This window comes from Nipponia nippon, unplaced genomic scaffold (assembly GCF_047370975.1).
Source record: "Nipponia nippon isolate SJK-2023a ecotype South Korea unplaced genomic scaffold, ASM4737097v1 scaffold_2, whole genome shotgun sequence".
Taxonomy (NCBI): Eukaryota; Metazoa; Chordata; class Aves; order Pelecaniformes; family Threskiornithidae; genus Nipponia; species Nipponia nippon.
This window is the reverse complement of record NW_028262336.1, coordinates 53,267,868-53,291,632: the sequence shown is the minus strand read 5'-3', so window position 1 is coordinate 53,291,632 and position 23,765 is coordinate 53,267,868. Positions and strand designations below refer to the sequence as shown.

Here is a 23,765-nt window from a genome sequence, read left to right as displayed (position 1 = left end):
CCACCAGTACAGCACTATTCATTATATACACTTGCTCTCAATCCTCAAGTGAAGTCAGCATTGCTGTTGTGAAAGTGACAGTGTGACAGAGGCTGAGCTACCCACCACTTGGTTTAATTGCCATGAATGCTTTAACTTGGTCAGCCCTGAATGGGTCAGGCAGTTGGACTAGATGATCGTTGTAGGTCCCTTCCAACTGAAATAGTCTATTCTACTCTATTTCTCAATCTGATGAGATTATGGAAACATAACTCTCAGATCCACCTATTTCTTTTTTGTTCTGAGACATTGTTTAAAAACGCTATCTGCAATGGTATGTTATTCTTTCTTATGAGCTACAAAAGTGGAGGTGGAAACTAATACCCTACTCCCTAATTTGGAAGGTAATTGGCTATTAATAAAGAATTCTATCTTCTCATCTTATTGCTCTCTAAAAAGTACCAAAGATCCTTCTGGTGGAAGAGACTCCCTGTTCACCAAATTGATAATCTCATTTTAATCTGGACATACTGACACATGTATGGCCATGGAAAAAATGTAAGTACTAAATTTTACACAATTCAGAACCGCTGTCAACTGTGTTGCTGACTTCCTGGTAAAAGCATTTTTGGGTTGCAATCTTTTAAGACTTAACGCAAAGGCCAAATGTTTGAAATCAGCCAAGCAGATAGCATCACTCTGAGTTTGCAGCTAATTGACTGATCTCTAGGGGTTACAAGCTCACTGACCCCAGCATGGAATCACTAGAGTTTTGTACCATTAAAACAATACTAGCAAGGAAAAGAAAAGATAACATGGTACGAAGTCTGTCTAACTGTTAAGGGCACAACATGAATCAAGGAAACAATAGCTAAGCAAACTAGACTGCTGGTTGAATGGAACTGTTCAAGAAAAAAAAAAAAAGTATGACTTTAGAGTGAGTGGCCATTGGAACTCGAACCATTTTTCTTTCTTTTTTTGTGATTTCTGACTGGCTTCATTTGGTACTAAAACTGAGCTATGAAGTTACCTCCTCATTTTTGCAAGAGACAGTCAACTGTACTTGAACTGGAAAATACTTTGCACATCACATTCTGCACTGGCTGAACAAGAGCTGCAACAAAGAAATCCCAGTTATCATGAAAACGTCCCAGGAACGGAAAACATCTGAAAGGTATACACAACCACAGAATCCTTAAGGATCTGTGCTTTGTGATGATGATGAGCCAAAGAACAGAGATTGCTATGAAAGAATGGCATTAATTTCATAACCCTGATTTGATTATAGTAACTGCTGGCAGCTGCGTAACTTGGAGTTAGGTTTTTCGAGCTCTGTGTATATTCTGGGTTTATGTTAAGCAAAAGCATGCCTATACATGTATAGGTAAACATCACTCGTTCTTCTGACGATCCACTTCCCTGCAACGTAGTACTGCGTTTGCAGAAACAGAAAGCCTACTATGTTACTCTTGCAGATAACTATGCCTGTACTCTGACAGAAGTATTTAGAAAAGCAGCACAAGTGGCAGCCCTTTCATTTTGTCAGCGTTGTCCTGGATTAATTCCTCTGTCCACTGACTCAAAACTAGCCTTCCTTAAGATTCTTTCAGAACTAAAAATAAATCTAACTGTGAAAAACGCTCAAATAGTTACCAGAAAATTCCATATTAGAAATGGATATATAGTCTTCATAGATGAAATCTGTATTTTGACCACAGCCTGATGTATTGAAGCTTGTCAGTCAGTTCAGCCATACTGAAATAATCAAAATTAAACCACTAATGTCTCAGAACTGTTGTACATTAAGTGCCATGGCTGTGATATAGCCTGTCAGGCAAAGAACTGCTTTGCCAATTGTATATTCATATAACTTCCACACTATCCTCTAACCATCACTGACACACCTGTCAATTACTTGATTTGGGAATTATCAGAGTTATCATCACCGGCAAAAACATGTGCATAGCTCATTCTATGTCCAGAAACAAGTCCTGCTATGCTTGAGTCACTTTTTCAAACATTGTTGGTCATTATTCAGCACTGCTCTCCACCGAACCACATTTAAAACTTATTTTTTGGAAAAATTGTAAAAATTGATTGAAAAAAAGAACCTCACCAGCCTATTAACTGTCAGAAGATGGCCAGAGACTCAGCATGTTAGAGTCATCTTACGCCGTTAATAAATATGATAATTAACTTTCACTTTCCTGTATTTACCTGTAAGTATCTGAAAGATCAGTTTAGTCAGAGAACGTTGTAAACCCAAAATGTCACCACAGTCTTACATCTTACACAACACCTGCACGAAGTCCATTTTTAATTAAAGAACATTAAGAGGCTGTAGAATAAATCCACAAGGATTACATTAATAAATATCCTCAGAAGATACAAGAAGACAGAAGAAAAGTATCAGATTAAAAAATCTGGTTATCAGATTGAAGAACAGGTCAGTTCTTAAAGAAACTAAATAGTAAGTAGCTGGAGCCACTTCTTTCTAGATTATTAGAAAGATCACCACTGTGCCCAGGTGGCCAGGAAGGCCAACAGCATCCTGGGTTGCATCAGAAATAGCGTGGCCAGCAGGACTAGGGAAGGGATCGTCCCCCTGTACTTGGCACTGGTGAGGCCGCACCTCAAGTACTGCGTTCAGTTTTGGGCCTCACTACAAGAAGGACATCGAGATGCTGGAGCGTGTCCAGAGAAGGGCAACGAAGCTGGTGAAGGCTCTAGAGCACAAGTCCCATGAGGAGCAGCTGAGGGAACTAGGGTTGTTTAGCCTGGAGAAGAGGAGGCTGAGGGGAGACCTTATCGCTCTCTACAACTACCTGAAAGGAGGCTGTAGCAAGGTGGGGGTCTGTCTCCCAAGTAACAAGTGATAGGGCAAGAGGAAATGGCCTCAAGTTGTGCCAGGGAAAGTTTAGGTTGGATATTAGGAAAAACTTCTTCACCGAAAGGGTAGTCAGGCACTGGAACAGGCTGCCCAGGGAAGTGGTTGAGTCCCCATCTCTGGAGGTATTTAAAGATGGGTAGACGTGGTGCTTGAGGACATGGTTTAGTGGTGGACTTGGCAGGGCTAGGTTAACGGTTGGATGTGATGATCTGAAAGGTCTTTTGCAACCTAAGTGATTCTGTGATTCTATTAGCTGACATCAACCTGGTTTTCTCAAAATTCACGGCAATTCAGCTTGTATTTCATATGCTGCTATTAATTAAGGTACAGATCCCATTACTTCAGTGACCAAGGCTGCCTTTGCTCCCCACAATGGCCAGTGACCATAAAGTATTTAAGTTCACATCAGTTCTGCTTTAGAAAATAGCCGAAAGAAAGATATCACATGTATTTAGTTGAACTGAAAAGATAATCAGTTGGCAACGATAAAAATATTTACTTGCTTGTCCCAGTAAGAATTTTGCTTGTTTGATCTATAATAGCCCAGCTTCAGTGAGTCCAGAATTTAATTTTTGAAGGCAAGAACAATGCAAAACTTCATGTTTCCTTCAGCTAATCTGTTCCATCACCTCTCTCCAACTCTGTTCAAGCCAGCTCAGCCACACTATCACAATCCTCAGCAGGCACAGAATATCCACTTAATGGCATGTATTACCCGTGCTGTTACATTACAGCGACTCTTCTCTGTGCCTCCTAACATTTCACCCAGTCTGTCCATCTGGCATTTTCTAAGCCCAGACTAGGGGTTTTTTTGTTTGTCTTGCAAAAGATATAGCTGCAAAATTAGTCCCAGAAGTTTGGCATGAAAAATGAAAAAAGACATCCCTCCATCTTTCTTGTTTTCTTGGAGAACTTAACTAGGCTTACAGTTTTAGGTGGATCTATAAGTGAGAAAGATGCAATTTGAAAAATTTTGCATATAAAAGACATCAGAGAGATAACTAAGTTGGCTGCACAAAATACTAAAGTTTTTAAGCTGCCTAAAAAAACTACACCTTTTATTTTTGCCGCTTGTTATTTATTCCTAACATATCACATATTTTTAACTTTCATCTTCTTAACGCATTATGAAACTAGGTATAAAAAAGCATCTAAAAATTAAAACATCATTAATGTGCTGTAGAGATTGTCAGAACAAACAAGCACACATTCAAAGAGAAAAAATTATAACAGACTTGTTAAATGACATGCAGTTATTTCACTTTTAATACTTTTTTTATTCCTCCCCCTGTCCTCCCTCCTCCTTTTTTTTTCCCCCCTTCATAAATTATTGATATTTGCTTCAGGAAGTTTAACATTGTACAAAAAGTTAACAGCAATCCTAGCTTTAGTTATTGCTTGTCTTGCACGGCTGAGGATTTTTCTCTAAGCGTTCCAGATGTAAATGTAATGGAATATAAAAGTATGAGTTCACACCACAGATAAGATTTATCCTCTTGCTTATCTTGAGGTACCTGGCTTAAGCTACTTATTCGGGCATCCTGCACCATCACTGGTAAGACATGTATCTTCAGAAGGTGATGAAACTTACCTGTCTTAGGATAACCTGAGAAACCCTCCCTCTCCATTGACACACAGCTGGCTCAGACACCATGCTTAAGTTTCAACGTTCAGGTTAGGCGAGATGAATCCCAGGTGAAAGAACCCATGGGCTCATATGTTTGCCTGCACATTTAAAAGTGTATTTGTGCTTAAAGTCGGACTGTGCTCATAGCCAGAGAAAATTAACTTGCTGAATTATACGGTTGCCAACAACAATTATAAAGAATGTCTGGTTCACAAAACAGAATTTATGCACATTTACCTAGTCTTTTTTCTTCTTTTAAAACATACAGGAAAAAAAAAAGTTTTTCTCCCAGTAAACAAGAAAAAAAATTTTCAGTATCCTTTAACAGGTAAAATATCTCTTTAACAGGTAAATAACAGGTATATTTGAGTAAAACTTGCTAAAACAAGAGTGATGAAACTGAATCTGTAAGAAAAACTGTTTTGTGGAAGGCAGATTAAAAACTTCTACCTTGGTTAGCATTTAAGTAATTCCATAAACAGTTTATAAATACTGAAGAGAAACATACCTGGCATCAGTTCAGCAGTAGGGAATATCTTCTCCTGCTTCATTTTACTTTCATGTAATAACTCTTCTTTGGTTATTGGAAGATCTAGAACATCTCGAATAATCTGTGCCCCTTCTAGGGCTTTTTTACCCATGACCAAGGATTTCACATCCCAGGTATAGGTCTTTCCAAAACGCCCACAGATCTCTTCGAACACTACTGTATAGAGATGCTCAGTATCTACCAAAAAAATCATAATAAAAAAGATTATTAAAACCACGTACAGCCAGCTGAGCAGCCAATCTTACAAGGAGGACCACATAAATGGTCACAGAGTGAACTGCCAAGAGCCACAGGGCATATCAAAGTGGACAAAATTGCCTCCCTTCATTTGCAGAGAGGAAGCCAGACTTCTAAGACCACCTCAGAGTTACACAGGTTTTTCAAGCTGTCACTTCTGTGTTAAGAAAAAAGGTTACTGAGGGTCACAACAGAGAACTATCTGGACCTGCTCCTTCATCACTTTTCTTTACTACAGAGGTTAGCAAGCAGTGCCTTAATTAAAATACTGTATTTATTCTTTGCATGAGAAAGAAAAGAAAGGAAGGAAATCTGGTACTTGGGGGATGTCATTACATATTCCATGTAAATTGAGAAAAAAGATTTAATTATTTAAGAGTGTCTTTGAACAGAAGCTTCAGAGTGCCTTCAAAGACGCTACAGTCATTATTATAGCGCTGCTGGCACCTCTGCATTTACATGTGATTACTCAAGCAGAACACACCCACTTGTATTTCCAGGGGGTTTCTGGCAAGAGTAAACTTCAGGCTGAATTTTGCCAGTGAAACTATCAGCTTCGTCAAAGGTGTTTTTAGTTTTCAAACATTTTTTTTTAAATACACACAAACAATCCTTCCTGTCTTTCCCCCCAGACAGATCTTTGAAAAAGAAGGTCAATAACATTTAATTTAACACTAAAATGGGGAAGAAAAGTTCTTTCAACTCTTGGCTTAATTTCAGCAAAGATCTTTAACGGTGGCTTTTCTACCACTTTCTTATCTTTTTAAGTAGTCTCCTTTGAAACACCAGCTACTGCTGTTAACCATTCTTTAATTTCCTTCTCATGCATGTCTTTGCCTTCTCTATCTCTAAAGGTTTGTTTATTATTATCACTTCAGCAATGAAAGGCAAAAGCAAGGAAAGAAAGTAGTTGCTCTTATAAGATTTATTTAGAGAAATTAGGGACTTCACTTATCAACATGTCCTTTGCCATGAAAAAATATTTTTTATAGGGATAATAAAATAGTGAAATTATTCATGCAGTCATTGCCTCACTTTCTGAATATATAAGGAGTATGCAACAGAGTTTAAACTTTAAGCTTTAACATAGATACTATGAAGAAGACAGACTGAAGAAAGAACAGCAGAGCCCATGACTACAATATACGTGAAGATCTCCCCTGCAGTCTGACAAATGCTCGCCGCTTAACCACAGTAATCTGCTTGTCCTGAGATCAGCAGATTATTCCAATCTGAAATCAAATGAGAAACATAGGGGCCATTTCCCATCATTGAACCTACCATCATGTGAACACACAGCAGTGCAGAAGACACACTCTGCCACCTGCCAGAGCACTCTTCTCCATGTTCCCTTTCAGTAACTAGAAGGGACGTTGAGCCAAAAGATCAGCTAAAGACCTAACGTACTTGTCTGGGTAGGGCAGCAAATGGTTCACAAAAACCTCTTAGCTTAAAAATGAAAGACAAAAAAATAGCACCTGTACTACTCTTTACAAATGCTTCTTAAACAACAACACTTATGGAAAAAAGTTAAGAATAATCCTGGAGACCCATAAAACACACAGGAAAGGTATTATAGCAGAAACACAAGCAACTGGGCTTTGAAAAGTGTTAAGCTGTTTAACAACAGGAACAAAAAAAAAAACCACCAAAAAAATCCCCCCTAACGTCCCCCTTATAATTAGACAGCAGTAAATAAATACTAAATAACAATACAACTTCAAGATTTCTTAATCCCATTGCACTAGAGGAATCTCAAAAAACGTGCTTAACAAGCACGAGGTAGGCTAGCTTTTTTGCCATTGTAAAAAGAAATAAACCATAGCACAAATGATTGATCAGAGTTTAAGTATAGCAAAGAATAATAATTTCAAACTACTATAAATCTGCAATACAATAAGAAATTAAAGCTCATGCACACATGCATATAACACATCAATGAAATAAAACAAGCAAGAGGAATTAGAAAATCAATTCAAGTGACTAATTATAGGCACCCGCTGGTATCTTAGACACCCTAGTATGTCCAAGACATCCACACACAGCTGACATTAAAAAAAGTAATCTGGGCAAGACTCACACCTTACTGCATGAGCAGCCAGGTGCCCTACAGCATCCCAAGTGGTAATAAACACATACATTTCAGCAAATGAATCCAGCCCCAGCTGCTAGCTTCCATCAGGAATAGAAGCTGAGAACACAGCAGGACACAGGTGGCAGTGGCTTGATCTAACAGGGGGAAGGAAAAGCAAGACTTCTTAGCTCCTGTAATTTGCAGTAAATGTATAACCTCAGCTTCATTCTCTTCTGCCTTTCAAAATACTCTTCATCTTCCTAGCTCTCGTCCCTTGATATATCTTTTATGTGGACATTATCAGCATGACATACTGTCCATCCACTCACTACATTTCACTGGGAATGAGTGATATTCATTCCTAGCCACATATCATCTTCTAGTCATTTTTATAGCAACCCTTCTTCTACACAAAAAGCACAGTCAACTCCACTGGTGTTGTTTACAGTGTGTAAAAGCCAGTCACAAATAAAGTGACAAGAATGACAGAGGCACCAGATTACTCAGTTTGTGAGCTGGCACAAAAACATGCTGACGCATATCCATAAAAACCTACAGGTCACTTGGCATCAGACCACAGTGCATAACTGGAGTGTATCATCTGCTCAAATCGCTGCAGAGTCAGAATTAGAAGTGCAGATCTACCTAGGTTGGGGGTACAGCAAGCATCAATGCAGTATCTAAACCTCATCTTTGTCAAACACTTATTTACACATAAAGACAGCCTAAGACAGAAGATTATGACTTCATGAATGAACATGGAACTCAATTTTTTCAGAAGGTTATACACCTTCTTGATTTATTAAAATTATTTTACTGTAATTCTAAAATAATCTCTACTTTATCAAGGAAATGAGGTTAGCAGGCATGAAAGCTCATCTTAGCTGTAGCTCATCTTAATCATCGGTTCTGAGTTCTTCTTTGTTTGAATAACCCATCCCATCTTTCCATCAAGCTTCCCAGTTGAAATACACCTATGATTTATCCTTCTGCTAGCAATCTAAACAGAATTTTAATTGCGTACCTTCAATATATTCTGGTAAGTTAAAATCAGATCCTGGACACCTAAACTCTGCAAGATTTTTATTTTGATGGGGGACAGAGAAATGGTTAAAGGGAAGAATTCTAATTCAAGCAACAGATTTCTTGTGTCCATACCTGTGAGGCAGATTTCTGTCCATATGTAGAAGAGAACCATCTTCAGTATTCAATTTAGCCTAATTCAAACACAATTAGTCATTTTTACCAAGATTTTGGCCCAAGATTGAGAAAATCTCATTAGATTTTGTCACCATCAATACCGAACGAACACACAGATGACTATGACTTTGCTTTCCTATCAGTCTTTCACAATATTCCTTTAATCTCTTTAGGGTGTGCAACAGCGTAAGAAGCCATAAAATCACCAAAATGCTCATTTGGGGTACAAGAGAGAAATATAATTATAAACCAGAACATAATTATAGAAGTGGAAATTTTTGCTTTGCTTTTTGCAACTCAATTGGTGGCATTCAGGACAGTATAAAGTATTGCAAACAAATCTACACAATTGTTGAAATGGTGGGGGCAATCAACATTCCACAGAATATTAGATGTTTCTTCTACTCACGGAGTTATAGTAATAGTAATGATATTTACATTTTCTCCCATTTCTGGATTTAAGTGTAACACAGGCCTTTGTGTGTTTATTCTCCCACTGTATCAACTGAACAGTGTTAAAGAACACAGCATTTAAACACAGTAATGGGAAAACCAAAACAGTGACAGATTTCCCATCAGAAAGACTAGCTTTATCAAGTCTTGAATATCACATGCCGAACTCAGTCAACGGTCCTCCAAGCTTCATGCCCACCTACTTTGACATCTGCAAAATCACGAACTCACGGTTCCCTTCCCTCTCTCTCCAGCATATAAAAGATGAGGCCGATCAGCTCACTGACCAGTTATGTCAAGTCTGTGAGACTCAGTGGTATAACAAATGCTGCAGCACTGCATGAAAGCCAGGGAGTGGACGTCTCTCAGTAAGGCTCTGAGCTCTAAAGAGATCTGTCACCAAGCCTGCCACTCTATAAGACCTCTCCCCACAGGCAGTACATGCTCTTAGCTTGTTCGATTACAGAAGTGAATAAATTCTTGAAATATCCATATAACTGAGGATATGAACATCAACCAATGGTACATTCACCACATTTCCACAGGGTATGCGGACTATCACACAGTTTAGGAAACACCACTGACAAGATAAAACCCACATAACTATCCACAAAACTTGCAAGATCCTGCTGGTGGTTTTCGTAAGGAGGAAAGAAGACAAGAGTGGAAAACAAATGGCCTCTGCACAGGAATCTTAGAATGGAACAAGGAACATCCTCTCAACCCAAAGAATAATTCAAGATATTACTATCCACAGTTTATCAATTACAGCTGCATCTCAAAAAAAATTAAGAAGGAATAATACACTATGACAAACTACTGAAACACAAAAATACAACAGCGTTAACTAAAAAACAGTCACTGAGGGAGCAATAAGCTATACCACTGAATAAAGCACGGTGCATAATTCATTCCCCATTCCTTTTTATCTTTACCATTTCTTTCAGTGGGAATCTGAGACTTCCCCTTAAGATATCAGCAGTCAAACAAGACAGACAAAACCAATATAAGCAATGCAAAAGACTAGCAACTATACAACTGTCACTGGAACAGGTCTGAAATTGCAAAAATTAGTTTAAACCACCCAAAACCACTGAAGAATTAGAGCTGAAGGCTCGTAAGTTAGCAAAACAATCAGGAAAAAAAGGACAGAAGAATTTGAAGATTTTTTTTTAAGTAAATGATCTTTAGTAGACAACTATCTTGCAATTTGTGGCAGAAGGTCAGTCTTGCAGTTCCCTCCCAATATCCTTCCATTCATACTTTCACTACTGTGAAAGCTAGTTTAAAAATGCATGACTATGGTTACCCATGATGGTTAAGAGGAGAAAAAAACAGCAGTTTTAACAGCTGACCTCAAAATCACTTACAGCAGCTTAACAAGAGTGGGGATGAGGAAGGCAGGCAACAGAAATTACTTTTTGCACAATAGCCTGTTACAGCACTAGTCCAGAAAATGAGACTCAGCCTTTCAATCTACCCTTAGGGCCTGAGCCTACTTCTCTAACATCCCATGAGATTTTTGTATGCTTTTATGTTATATACACATATAAGCCATTTATATGCTTGTATATATATATATATTTAAAGCATATAAACATTTTTTTAAATATACATATTGTGTGTGTGTGGATATACAGAGTATTGTGTTTTAAAAGCAAAAGCTGCCTTTTAAAGAATAATCTCAGATGAGTGCTAGCCCATGAACACAAATCAACCTGGAGCCCATTGACTTAAGGGCTCATTAAAGGAATATCGGTTCAAACCTCTTAGCAAAGAAGGCCTCCTGAGGAGAAGAGGAACAGGAATGTTCTATTCTTTGCTGTAGCATTCCCCCCATTGCTTCTAAATGAACTCGCTTATGAAGAAAAATGAAATCTAAATTTATCACCTTTCAGAGACACCCACTTCAGTCACTGTCACAGGAGGAAATAAGCACTGCTTTTCTGCATGCTCAACCGAAATATTTGACCTACGCCTAAATTTCAAGGCGTGTGGTGCTGATGTACCCAACCAGGTGGGCTGAACCTAAACGCAGTCTGGCCCATCAAACCAAAGGAAATGCTGCTGCAGTATTCATGTCTTGTACCTTTTGACTGATTAACTCTCATAACCAGTACCATTTAAGTTCATCTTATTGTTACCTGAAAGTTAAAGGAAGGTAAAGCCTCTATTAAAATAAATAGCAAGCACCAAATAATGGCTACTTCAAAATCATAAGCTAGTTCTAAAGAGCAAGTTATTCGGTGAACCATTTTACGTGATTGATAAACCATAACTTCCAAAGATAAAGAAAAAATAATGACTATAATTGCTGAAAATTAAAATTACTGCTTCCAATTTAATTGAGTAATGATTTGCAAATCATTATATTTTTGATTAGCACTTAGAAAAATTCACTGAAACGATCCATTATTCATTTTAGTAGGGTGCAGGTAGAGGTCTATTCTGGAGCTTTAATTTTTGCAAATCTACTCTTTTTTTGGTGTACTAGATTATTAATATAAGTACACTCCAAGATATACAAATATGCTACACGGTGATTACTGCACTAAGTCCAGAGAAACACACTGCCACTGGCTAACTCATTCAAAGTGCTATCAGTCTGTTTGCCCTTCTCTGATATGAGACATCCTACCATGAATTCAAGTTATTGCTAACAGGCTTGAAAAGAAAGTAAGTTTGGTGCCCCAAAAAATAATAGCTGCATAGAACTGTTCCCAAATGAGTATCACATATTTGCCCCTCTGGGCTTACATTACTCGGAGAATTCTTCAATGGCAGCTACAGAGGAAGCCAATTTCTCATTTTATATGCTGTCCTGGTTTTGGCTGGGATAGAGTTAATCTTCTTCCTAGTAGCTGCTATAGTGCTGTGTTTTGGATTTAGCATGAGAATAATGTAGATAACACACTGGTGGTTTAGTTGTTGCTGAGCAGTGCTTACACCAGTCAAGGACTTTTCAGCTTCTCATGCCCTGCCAGGTGCACGAGAAGCTGGGAGGGGGCACAGCCAGGACAGCTGACCCCGACTGGCCACAGGGCTGTGCCATACCATACGGCGTCATGCTCAGCATATAAGCTGGGAGGAGTTGGTGGGGGGGCAGCGATCGCTGCTCAGGAACGGGCTGGGCATCGGTCAGCGGATGGTGAACAACTGCATTGTGCATCACTTGTTTTGTACATTCTTTTATTATTATTAGTGTTTTTTTCCTTCCTGTGCTGTCCTATTAAACTGTCTTTATCTCAACCCGTGAAGTTTACTTATTTTTTTTTCCAGTTCTCTCCCCCATCCCACCAGGGTGGGGGGAGAGTGAGCAAGCAACTGTGCGGTGCTTAGCTGCCAACTGGGTTTAAACCACAACATATGCAAAGAAACATTTTACTTCTATGGGGAGGGGAAGAAGCTTCTAAACAAATTCAAAAGGTTTTTAGTTTACATTAATACAGCAGACATATCTTAATGCTATCTTGTATTCACATATGCACCTGATCTTCTTTTTAATGCCACAGGGAAGTGAAGGAAACAGTTCACGAATAAACCATGCAAACACTCTTCTGATGCGGAGCTGTAAACCAATACTCCACCACCAATACAAAACAGCACGTAAAAAAGTAAAGCAAAATCTGTATTTCAATTCCAGAGCATGAGGGAACCCAACTTTGAAAGAGCAGGTAATATATATGACTTAATTCAAAACACTCTAAAACTGTACTTATTAAACATCAACTGTGTGACAGCATCTCATTAGTTTAAAAATAGAAAAGCTGTTGATTCACAGAAACTGCCTGATATACTTTCTTAGGCATTCATGCAGGCCCTTAACCATTAAAAACAGAACTATGCAAACAGCAGTTGATATGGTGCCTGCACAATCCCACTTGTTGGGCTGAAACCTATGGCTAACAGAGATGTAGCTTCTTAAAATGCATATGTCATGCATATGTCATGCATATGCCCAAGTCAGGTAACAGTTACACTGCCATTAGCATATAAGCTACTATAAGAAGGCAACAGTATTACACAAGGACTGTTCTCATCCAGGGGAGCAGTTACTAGCTCTGGGCAGAACAGCTTATAGCATGTTCACAAGGAAGTTAGCCTTTCACCAAGGGGGTAACTCTTCTTCTCAATACATTGCTGACAACGCATGGTAGCAGTTCACTGACCTGAGGAATGCAAAACAGGGTTTAAGAAGTTGTTTTGAAATGAGATGTTCCAAGGCACTTGGATAAAACTACCAAACAAGGTAGATGAAATCAAAAGGGTCACTATGTTATCAAAGTCAGCAGAAGAACAACCAAATATACCTTCTTAATTAAGATATACTTTCTCCAGGAAAAGCTATAAGAAACATAACCATCCCTGAACAGACATCCCAGAGCTGTTCTGTTTAACCCACAACCTGAAACAGCAACAACAGAAAAAAGAATAGTCAAGGGAAGGGAAAAAAAGAGTCAGAAAACTTTATTCCTCCCTCAAAAAACCCAAACAAAGTAAGACCAAAGAGAAAATTCTCTTCAGCGTGCCACAGTTCTCTTCTAATACCGATTTCCCTTTTCTCAGAAAGCTTTTGCTTGCCCAGGAGACTACATATATGTAAAGACTTAGGCGAGTTGTGAATTCAAGTTGTTTGACTTTCCATGTTACATGTTTCTAAATCACTTTCTGTAATACTGTCCAAAAAGTCATTTTCCTGAACAGTGGAAACACTTCAAAAGACAGAGTGAATTTAATAGAAAAGAAAAACATTCTTTTTCCAGTGTGGCCTTGGACAACGTTCTAAACTTAATTGCAGCAATGTGTCAAACATACTACCACAAAGGAAGTGTAAAGAACTACAGATCTCTTCCGTCCACTCGAGAGCGTCTAAAATTTTTTAAGTAAATCTGCTGATGGAGTAATTTCTCTGTGGTGGTAAAACTAAGAGGAGAAACCCAAACATCACCAATGCGCTTGATTTTCCAAGAGAGAGGACATTTCATCATGGCTGACCACCTACAGTCAAGAGGAAACTCTCAGAAATACTGCAAGACCTGATCACAGGATCTCTTTAATAGTCGTATACCAAGAACTCCTAATCTTAACTAGAATCTAAAATACAAAAAAGAATCAGACCTTTGAGATTCATGAGGCAAGTGTGGTACAGCAAACTGAAAACTGTTTTATGAGCAGTAATCACTGTTTGTTTGAAAACTGTAGATGAAACCTCAAAACCATGGTATAGATACTAATTTAAGGGACTTCCAACACCACGTAAGTGTCGACTTCTACCCAGGTGAGCCACAGACCTCTCTGAAGCTGCATGACCACAGCCCTCGCCTCCCACCTGGGGCTGAGGATCCGAGCAGAAGGCTATTCTCACAGAGCACTGAAAAACCTGATGTGGTGACAGCAAGAGTTGTCCTACCTCCACACTCGGCAGTAAGCCAGAGGCAGATCCTAACTGACTCCTAGGTCAAATATAGCCTGCAGCCCAGAGGAGCACCACTCAAAGTCAGTCAACTATCAGGACTGACAGTACACGAGATCATCTTGTTTCTTAACACCATGGGTAGAAACACAGAACTACTGGAAGACTGTAATTTGTTTTAGACTATGATCAGCTTGCTTATAATTGGCATGGTGAAATAAAAACTTTTATTTGGCCACAGAAGCTTTTAACTAAGCCCCATTGAACCCACTGAGAGATAGGTACCTAAACCATAGAATGGTTTGGGTTGGAAGGGACCCTTAAAGGTCATCTAGTCCAGCTCCCCTGCCCCATGCAGGGACATCTTTCACTAGATCAGGTTGCTCAAAGCACCATCCAACCCGCGATGCTTTTGTGTTTCTGAGTTCAAACACCATTGGCACTCTAGCACCTGAACAGATGCTGTGTGCTGAGGACACCTTCTATGGCAAGAGGAACTTTTCCTATTCCCAGGAAATGAAGCCAGTCTGCTACTCAACTGCAGTTGGACTGTATTAGTACTAGATCTTTACATTAATATTCTCCAATAAACTGCCACTTACAGAGTTCAGTATGCAATAACAGTTGTTAATAGGATTCCTTTTATTTTCTTCATGAGTATTTACATACTAATTCTTAGTCCTGCTGCTGAAGAGCTGTGTAGTTTTCCTACCAGTACATACTTGAAATTTTGCTGAAAATCTTTGGCCTCTCTGCATAGAAGATGTAGTCTACCTAGTAATACTAGCATATACAATCACACTAAAAATAGAGAACATGATAGCCCTTATTAACTGGAAAATCTTACCAGTGTATTTTGAGCTAGGCTTCTGTTGCGAAAATTGTTGTACAAAGTTGTGTGATCTGCCCGAGAACTCTACCTCCCATCATACAAAGTCTCTACTTAATATAGCAGATGCAGACCGATTAGGAAGTCTGAAAAACAAATGCAAATACGAGGCATCAACTACAGTTCCTGTAAGACGTGGAGGAGACATTTCAAAATTAAACATTTGATGCAAAATACCTGTGAAAGGGTTTCAAACCACCTCAGCTTGAAACCATCCCAGGGACCTCCCACCTGGAAAAAAAAGCATCATCTCTTCACTGTACACAAAAATAATTTTATTTTAGTAGAATTGCTATAGAGAACACTTAAAAATTTCACGCATGTCAGGTACCTAAAGGCGGATGTACTGGACCCAGTCCCAACTTTCAAGTAAAATATTTCAGCTTTTAAAGCTTTTCTAAGAGTGGCATTCCCTAGCAGAAAGGAGGTGACTGAGAACAGATCCGCCTCTTAAGTCCTGCACTTGGATCAAACTGACCTAGTATTATTTTAGCACATTATGACAATTCTAAACTAGCATAAGGTCTTCAAACAGCAAAATCAATCTAAACTCAACTATCTCTTGTTTAAAACAGGGGAAAAATAACAAAACAGTACCAGGGATGTTGTATAAAAAGACATAAAACTTATCCACACTACAATCCTGGAAGAATACAGTGATTACAAAAAGGTTCAGACAGAGAATCTCACTAACACATCAGTGAACCTAATTCACATGAGGACTACAGAAGAAACAGTTGGAAGTAGACTCTCTGATGGCAGCTATTAAGGTTATATTTTCAGCTCTCTCAAAGGGGAGAGGCTGAATCTTATTTTGCTGGAGAGTGGTTCTGGCATAATGGAAATGTTATGTTATGGCTTTGTTTTGAGCATGACAGCTTAGAGTTACAAGAAACACTGCTGTGTATCCTACTAAATGAAATAAAAAAAATATGTGTTCAGAGACTCAAAGAGTGCAAGAAACTTTAGTCCGTCATTTCATTCTTCTGTATGATTAATGGGCTAAAAACAAAAACAGATATTGTGAACCGAACTAGAATTCATTCCACTTTCACTCAATCTTTCTTCCCTTCTACCTCAGTTCTGCAAGCTGAGGTCAAAGTTTATATCCTGAGACTAAAGCAGCTTCACTCTCCTGCGGCTGGAATTTAATAAGCCTGACGCAGGAGTTACTTCACTGGGGCGTGCTTAGTTCTGCTGCAACAGCGTTTGCAAAAGACAGGCTGGCAAAGTATATGCTCAATAAGCACATAAGAGGAGGGTTTTTACTTTTTTTCCAGAAACAGCTCCAACTTCCTTCCCTCCAACCAAAAACTAAAGGGAAAAAAAAAAATCCAGTAGCCTTTCTCTCACTACTCAGAATTAGGTACTAATCTACTGAAATCAAGTAAGTCACAATGATACAAGCAAGAAAATCAAGCTCACAGTTTCTGAATATAAATATGTTAGATAAGGCAAGCATTTCTAATTCCACAGTAACTAACCCAGAATTAGATTTATAACAAAAATTTCTTTGCTCCACAGCAACAGTTTGCTCTCATTCTGCTTGTAAATGGGAAAATTGTTTTTGAAGGTGCATTGCTTCATCGTTAGAAAGGGGTGAGAAGTTGAAGGAAATTAGGAAAAAAATTAGTGTCTCTGATTAACACCTGACAAGTTGTGGCAAAAATAATAGCTAGAAACCATTAACATAAGCATCACTTATGCAACTATATATAGTTACTATGAAAATGATTATGAACAGCCATATTCAGCAATATCCAAACAGATCTGACACACAAAATCTAGAATGAAGTAGAAGTAACTAACACCTGAATATGAAATAAGTCTGACAAATACCATTTGTAACAGACGCTGTTCAATAAATAGCTTCCCTGACCCCATTCTGTTAATTTCCTTTTGCTTGATCTAAGATTGAGCTTACGATCAGCAAAATAAAGTGTCTGCTTCATTTACTGAATACACTGAACTGAGCCACTTGAACTTAAATGACTTTTAGACAAAAAGATGAAGTTCTAAGGCTATACCTTTTAACCCTTGTGTTTTGAAACTGTTAGAAGAACTACCACATCCTAGGCATATAGCTAAAGCTGTATATCCAGTTAAACAGGGTAACTTACATGTTGTCTAAATATAGGGAAAAAAGAATTAGAAGGTATACAAGTTGCAATAATAATAAAACAGCTGGTCACCAAAAGTCTTTCTCTTTTGAAAAGAGGCAAATGCACCATAGGCCACATCTTTCTAATAGCCCCTGGACAGTAGTTTTCACAGAGATGGAAAATTTTGCACAAAAATGCAAATCTGATATTCCATCAACAAGCTGAAGAGCCTTTCATTTTTTTCTGTTGTCTGAAGTGCAAATCTAACTATTAACATAAGAATACAATTGTATGAAATGTTTCAATCAAAGAAAACAGAGCTGAACACTGTTGAACATGTCTGCAGTCTACCCTCTAAAATGCAAAGGGCAACTTAAGTCACTGAGCTTGTCATAAGTGAAGAAGTTGGAGGTTTTTTCCTTCTGTTAGGTTGACACGGTTCATGGTGGTATTGCTACAGGGCTGTCGGCCTGTCATCACTTCTGTTATGAACTTGTATTTTCTAGAGCTTTAAAACTTCGCTGGTAACAAATAAATAAAATGAAATTATACAAGAATTAAAGCTGTTTTCTTCAGGGAAGGGATTTCTTCTGACAGTACCCTCCACCTTATTATTAATTATAGAAAATCTAGCATGTCTCTTGAGAATTTAACTCCCTCCCATGGACTGTCAGAGGAGCTTAAGTAGGTCTTGAATTGGAAATGGGAAGCATCTACATTGTCAGTACTGAAGCCATTAAAATGCATAATCATCACTCTGTGAAAAAAATAATTTCCTTGGTACTCTATAATTGTCTCAAAGGCTCCATTATAGACAATTCAAGTGGGTAATACATTTTTCAAACTTAGACTACCATTAAGTACAGTTACATAACACCTGTAATCATTGATCTTTGTAAACTATTTTGTTGAATATTTGATTTATGCTTCTGGGTCTATATTATCGATAAAAACTTTTGTAGCTTGGAGGAAAGGAGTAGGTACTGTTATTTCAACAGAACTGTAAAATGTTCTAACATCTGTGTCTACTCCTTTACTTCTCTCCAAGAACAGAGCAATATCTGTAAGGTACACCTTATTACACCTCTGATATGATACAACACCTATGTATTGGGCACCTTGTAACCACTCATGAGTACACATATAATCTTTCTGAACGACTTATTTACATGCTGTGCTCATGTCTAAAAAAAGAATGGCATGAAAGAACAAGGTTTTGGGGAAAAGTTATTGATAAGCACTATCAAATCAGCTGCCAAGTCAAGAAGACTCAGATAAGATGAGGATTTCAAGACTTTAGTGAGAACAATTTCTAGGAAAATCAGATCAAATCTCAGTTGGGCCTAGACTTAAAGTATTTTTTTTTTATAAGCAAGTCTGTTTTTAATTCACAGCACAAGAAGACTACTTTAAAAAATAGCACAAGAGAAGAAAGGTAAGTGTAGGATCCAACCCAGAAAGAATAAATGGGTACTGGAAGTATTTTTCGTATTCTAAATCTTTTGAGATACACATAGGAATAATGTTAGAACATCAATGAAATGTAATTTCTTGTACAAACAATTAGAATATAAAGTAGAGAACTGAAGCTCACAATTTCAGTATGCAAGATACTATGAAGGGAAAGATAAACTAAATATCTACTGAAGAGTACACAGAGGATAAAAAGTATCCTGCCTTCCATTTCTTTATATACAAATACAGAAACGTTTGGGTCAAACACGAATATTTGTTTTAGTCCCCTGAAAGCTGCAATTATAACAGAAGGAAGAAAAAGAAAACATGAATCTGTTCCATGTTGAACTACAGCATTAGAAAAAGGAATGGATGAAGCAGGGAATAACTTCCATGGTTTTGCTATAAATCTTAGAATATGGCTTTTCTTTTTCCTCTCTTAGTAGAAATTTCTAAGAATATATAGCCATTTCTCCATTAACTAGGGCAATGAGGAGAGAAAAACGCTAACACGCCATTTAATCATCTTGTATTATTGTCTGGGGGAGAGGCGGGGGCAAACATAGAAAGATGTATGCAGAGAGTAGCTTTAACCAGTATAATGCAGACAGGTACCAGCTACAGATCCCAAAATGCCAATTCTTGAACCCAAGAGCTTTGATTAGGGAAAAACAAGGCCTAGTTAACTCATAAACCATATAATCTAGATTTATTGTTAACTCTCCGTTATGCAAAGAGACTTCTTCAAGAAAATTTTGACATATTTTTAAGGCATTTTCCTTTGACAACTTCAGAGTTACTGAAAAGCCGCCCATTATCTTAACAGTTATTTTAAATGGGAGAAATCCTCTCCTTTGCATACATATGCACACACGAAAAGACATCTCCTGTATCTCTAAAGCTTTATCCAGGAATTGTAGGGTTTTGTAGAGCACTGGAAATTTCCAAAGTGGAACATTATTATTTGAAAGATTCTGACATCTGTAAAACAAACAGATACCTAGAAAAAAAAATTAGCATATACAGAAAGCCTAATACTATGATGAACACTTCACAGACTTTCTTCTATTTATGAAATATATTTGAGATAAAAGAAATACTAACATAATATATCCAAGGAATGGTAACTGCAGAATTTAGAGCATACTATTAGAAAAACCTTAACAATAAACATAAAAGAAGAAAATTCCTAATGCTATGACACTTCCCAAAATGCCACCAAAATTCAGAAGTTTTCTCAGAGACCAAGATGCCACATGAAGACTGCTAGACAAAGTATATTTGCATATACGCATAAGTATTGGGATAAACTCTTACATGTTGTTACCACTGCCATTAAAAAGTACAGTTACTTCTGTAGGTCCAATGTATACATTTTGGAAATCATAGGCTATTTCTAAACCTCAGAACCTAGAAGCACTTAGGCCATATGTTATTTCAAATCTTGCCCCAACATACGTGTAGACTGCCTCCTCTCTCCACCATCCTGCTTTCCATAGGAAAACAATGGTCTGGACAGCAGTAATGGTGCTACAACAGACTCCAGAAAGCTCTCCCCTCAGGGCAGTTCAGGGACCAGCCTGGACAGGGAAGGTTGTGTACGACAGATCACAGCTACCCAGAAATTTTGCAGTGGTATAGTGTGAGGTTTCTAGGACATGCAGCTGTTTCTAAAGGCATGAAGACTCAAGTAATAGGCAGCTAAAAAACATGTCAAAAATTCTTTAAAATGTTGAATACAATCAGCAGGTGAAACCAAAACCTTTTTTTTTTTTAATCTGTAAGAGAGAGCTCAAGGTTTTTTAAATTTAAAAAAAAATAAATGGTAGGACTGGCATTAGTATAACAAGTGGTATGAAGACACAGAACTTTTTTTTTAACTTAACCCTTAGAACCTAGAACTTAAATTTTATCTTGTTATTCTACAGTGTTTCCAAGTGCACACGCTAATTACCTGCCCTCTGCAACAAGTTCCAAAAGAGGGAAGGGGAATAGTTCACTTCCTTTTTGAAAAAGGCAAAACCATGATAACAGTAACCTATGCAAAGTCAGCAGTGAGTTAGACATTTTCAGAAACTAATTTTTACAATACTGTACAATTTGCAATCAACTGCCACATAAAAAGTTTAAAGTTCTAGAATATACAAAACCAGAATAGCAATACTACTTCTTGCTCTTTACTCTTAGATGTCTTCATTCATGGAAAATGAAGACGTTCAAATTAAAAATGGGAGAATGATAAATATCATAAAAATATGATCTACAACAATAATAACAATGCAAGTTATTAGGCAGCGGAGTAGCAATTAGATATACTACAATACTTTAGTGGCCCAAATATTTTCATTTTCCTGAGATATGTTCCCCATGAAACACTGTTTTTAATTTTTAAAGACTAGAAATTTATTGCATTGTGATATGCTCTTTGTGGCTCCATCTCCCCTGAGCCACAAAGCAAAGAATGTTTTGTTAGTCCAATAATAATATAATGCTACAGAGAGGATTCAGTCCTAGCATAAAAAGATTCACCATTTCACACGGTGTAATTTTTTGCAGTAATGGTCTTGTAGCAGAACGATGACACTACCCAAGGTTATGTCACTTTACAGACATACATGGGTCTACTCTTTTGGCCTGAAGAGACAGTTCAAAGGAGGTTTCTGTATGTAAATTACAAAAACAACAAAAAAAATCTTTATCATAGAACAATTTATTCAAATGGAATTATGTCTCAGTGTACTCCTGCTCCACCTTTAACCCATTAATTTCTCCCACTTCAGCCCTTCTGGTACACTATAATCCCAATCTTTTCATTAAACACACATTATCTTTCTTTCCATTCTTCTTTCAGTATTAGTGCACATTTTCTCCTCTTCCTTAGAAATGTTCCCAAATGAACAGTACCAGCGTCAAACTCCTAAAACACCCCAATCTAACAAAGACTTCCTCTCATGACTGGTCAGTAATCAAATAAAGGTCTATTTGTTTGAATATGTACTCTGTGGCAGTTTACATTACACCCAAACGGACCAATTAAAGCAGAACATGATTTTAAAGACATAACATTCAAAAAGATGCCCTAATGCGAGCAGGCAATTTGCAGTATATGGCAACACTGTGAAAGAGAACCTGAGTGAACTAATATTTATGCACAGCAGACAATCAATGCCCATGAGTGAACAAGAGGGCTGAGCTGTTTGGCAGCAAACCCAATCAGTTCAGCACCCACAAGCACAGGACTGCGCAAAGGACTAGCACGTATCTATCCTTCAGAGAGTGAAGGTTACACAGGGGCTGCTGGAACTATTACACCAGGTCAGAGAACATGTATTAATGAGCTGGGAGAATGAGACACTGTAGAACGCAGTACATATTATACAATGGCAAAGGTCATGAGTAAATTCCTATGGATATTAGATAGAAAGACTGGGCTGACAAATAATAAACTGGGCTTTCCTCTCAGTTGTCTTGCATTATCCTGAGACAAACTGAACATGAGACCTGCCCAAAAGAACCACACACCGGCACAGCAGAGGACAAAAATAACATCAGAGAGAAAAAGTAATATATGGAGTGCTGATACCTAACTGATGCCCAAAGGAAAGATTTAAAAAACTGGAATTAAACCTGTTTCATCAGAGACAGTCTACTAGAAACAGGACTTATTGATGACTTTTACAAAAATACTTCATATACCTCAAAAGGGAAGGAGGAAGAAAAGAAAGAATACATTTTAAAAAGAAACCAGCTATTATATATAACAGCAAAACCATACTTGGGAAAGAGCAGTGTCCACTTAGATGCAAGTTTTTCCAAATTACAGCATCAGATTTATTGCCAAACTACTACAGAAAATTGTATTTATTGTAAGAGGAATTAAAAATTATTAAAAGCTGCACAAGAACAGAAAGCATACATAGAGACAGCAACCACTGATACTGTCAATAGGTGTGCAGCCCTACAAGAAGCAAAATGTTGCCCCCCCCCCCAAAAAAAAATAAAAAAATTGTCAACCATCAAAGAAAGAGCCATAAGGAACAGAGACAAGCATTCCTTATTGGTTATTGAAGGAAAGAAAGTCAAAAGCGAGATAAATAAAAGTCTTGATAAACGTTGGCAGTACTTCAATGAACTTTGGGTCAGAACACCGATTTTATTATTATTATTAAGGGGGAGGAAAAGGATAAATCAAGGTCAGGAGTCTCTGTCAGAACCATTATAAGATACAAAAAAGATCCTGGTTAAATACTTCTCAGTAGTCTTGTGACAGAAATGAGGATCAATACAGAGAGGTACCGTAACACATACCAGAAGCAGCAACAATCACTAGCAGTCTCTACATTGTGCAAAAGAAAATTGGTTGTCCATAATGAAAGCAATAGATATCAAGTTTGAAGGGAGAAAATATTTAGCTTAACTGCTTTTGTGTTGCTAGTTAACATAGTTCCTGGTCTTTAAAAGAGCAATGATCATATTGTGAAAATTATCATCACCACCAAGGTCTGTTTCCAATAAAATAAATAAATAAATAAATAGTTAAAAATAACAACAATCAACACCCCTCCCCCCCAACGTTAGAAGTATAAACATCAGTATTCAAGAATAAGATTGTTTCTCGGAGAAAACGTACCAGCAGAACTCACAGAGCAGAATTTTGCTGGTAAACTGTCCTACCCAGACAAATTACAGTGGTCTTAAAAATTCCACTCTCAAGAGTTCAATTAGCCAACTCACAACAAGGCTACATGAATGAATTACAACTACTCAGAACAAGAGCTGCATAGTTGGGCCCAAAATGGCATACCGTATTAACTACTGCCAGTATGCAGAATAATAAAGCCAGGGTTGTTAATGTTGTTTTTCTTCTTAAGTAAAAAGAAAATTGGAATGCAGCAG

The 23,765-nt window shown here is 37.7% G+C and overlaps 1 protein-coding gene across 1 annotated transcript in view; it reads right to left on the bottom strand.

The window, feature by feature from the left end:
• Positions 1-23,765, bottom strand: part of PUDP (pseudouridine 5'-phosphatase) — a 77,114-nt gene that overhangs the window by 46,576 nt on the left and 6,773 nt on the right. Inside the window, exon 2 of the mRNA XM_087757029.1 lies at positions 5,005-5,223. Coding sequence (XP_087613155.1) covers positions 5,005-5,223 — 219 coding nt within the window. The remainder of the gene's footprint in view (positions 1-5,004; positions 5,224-23,765) is intronic.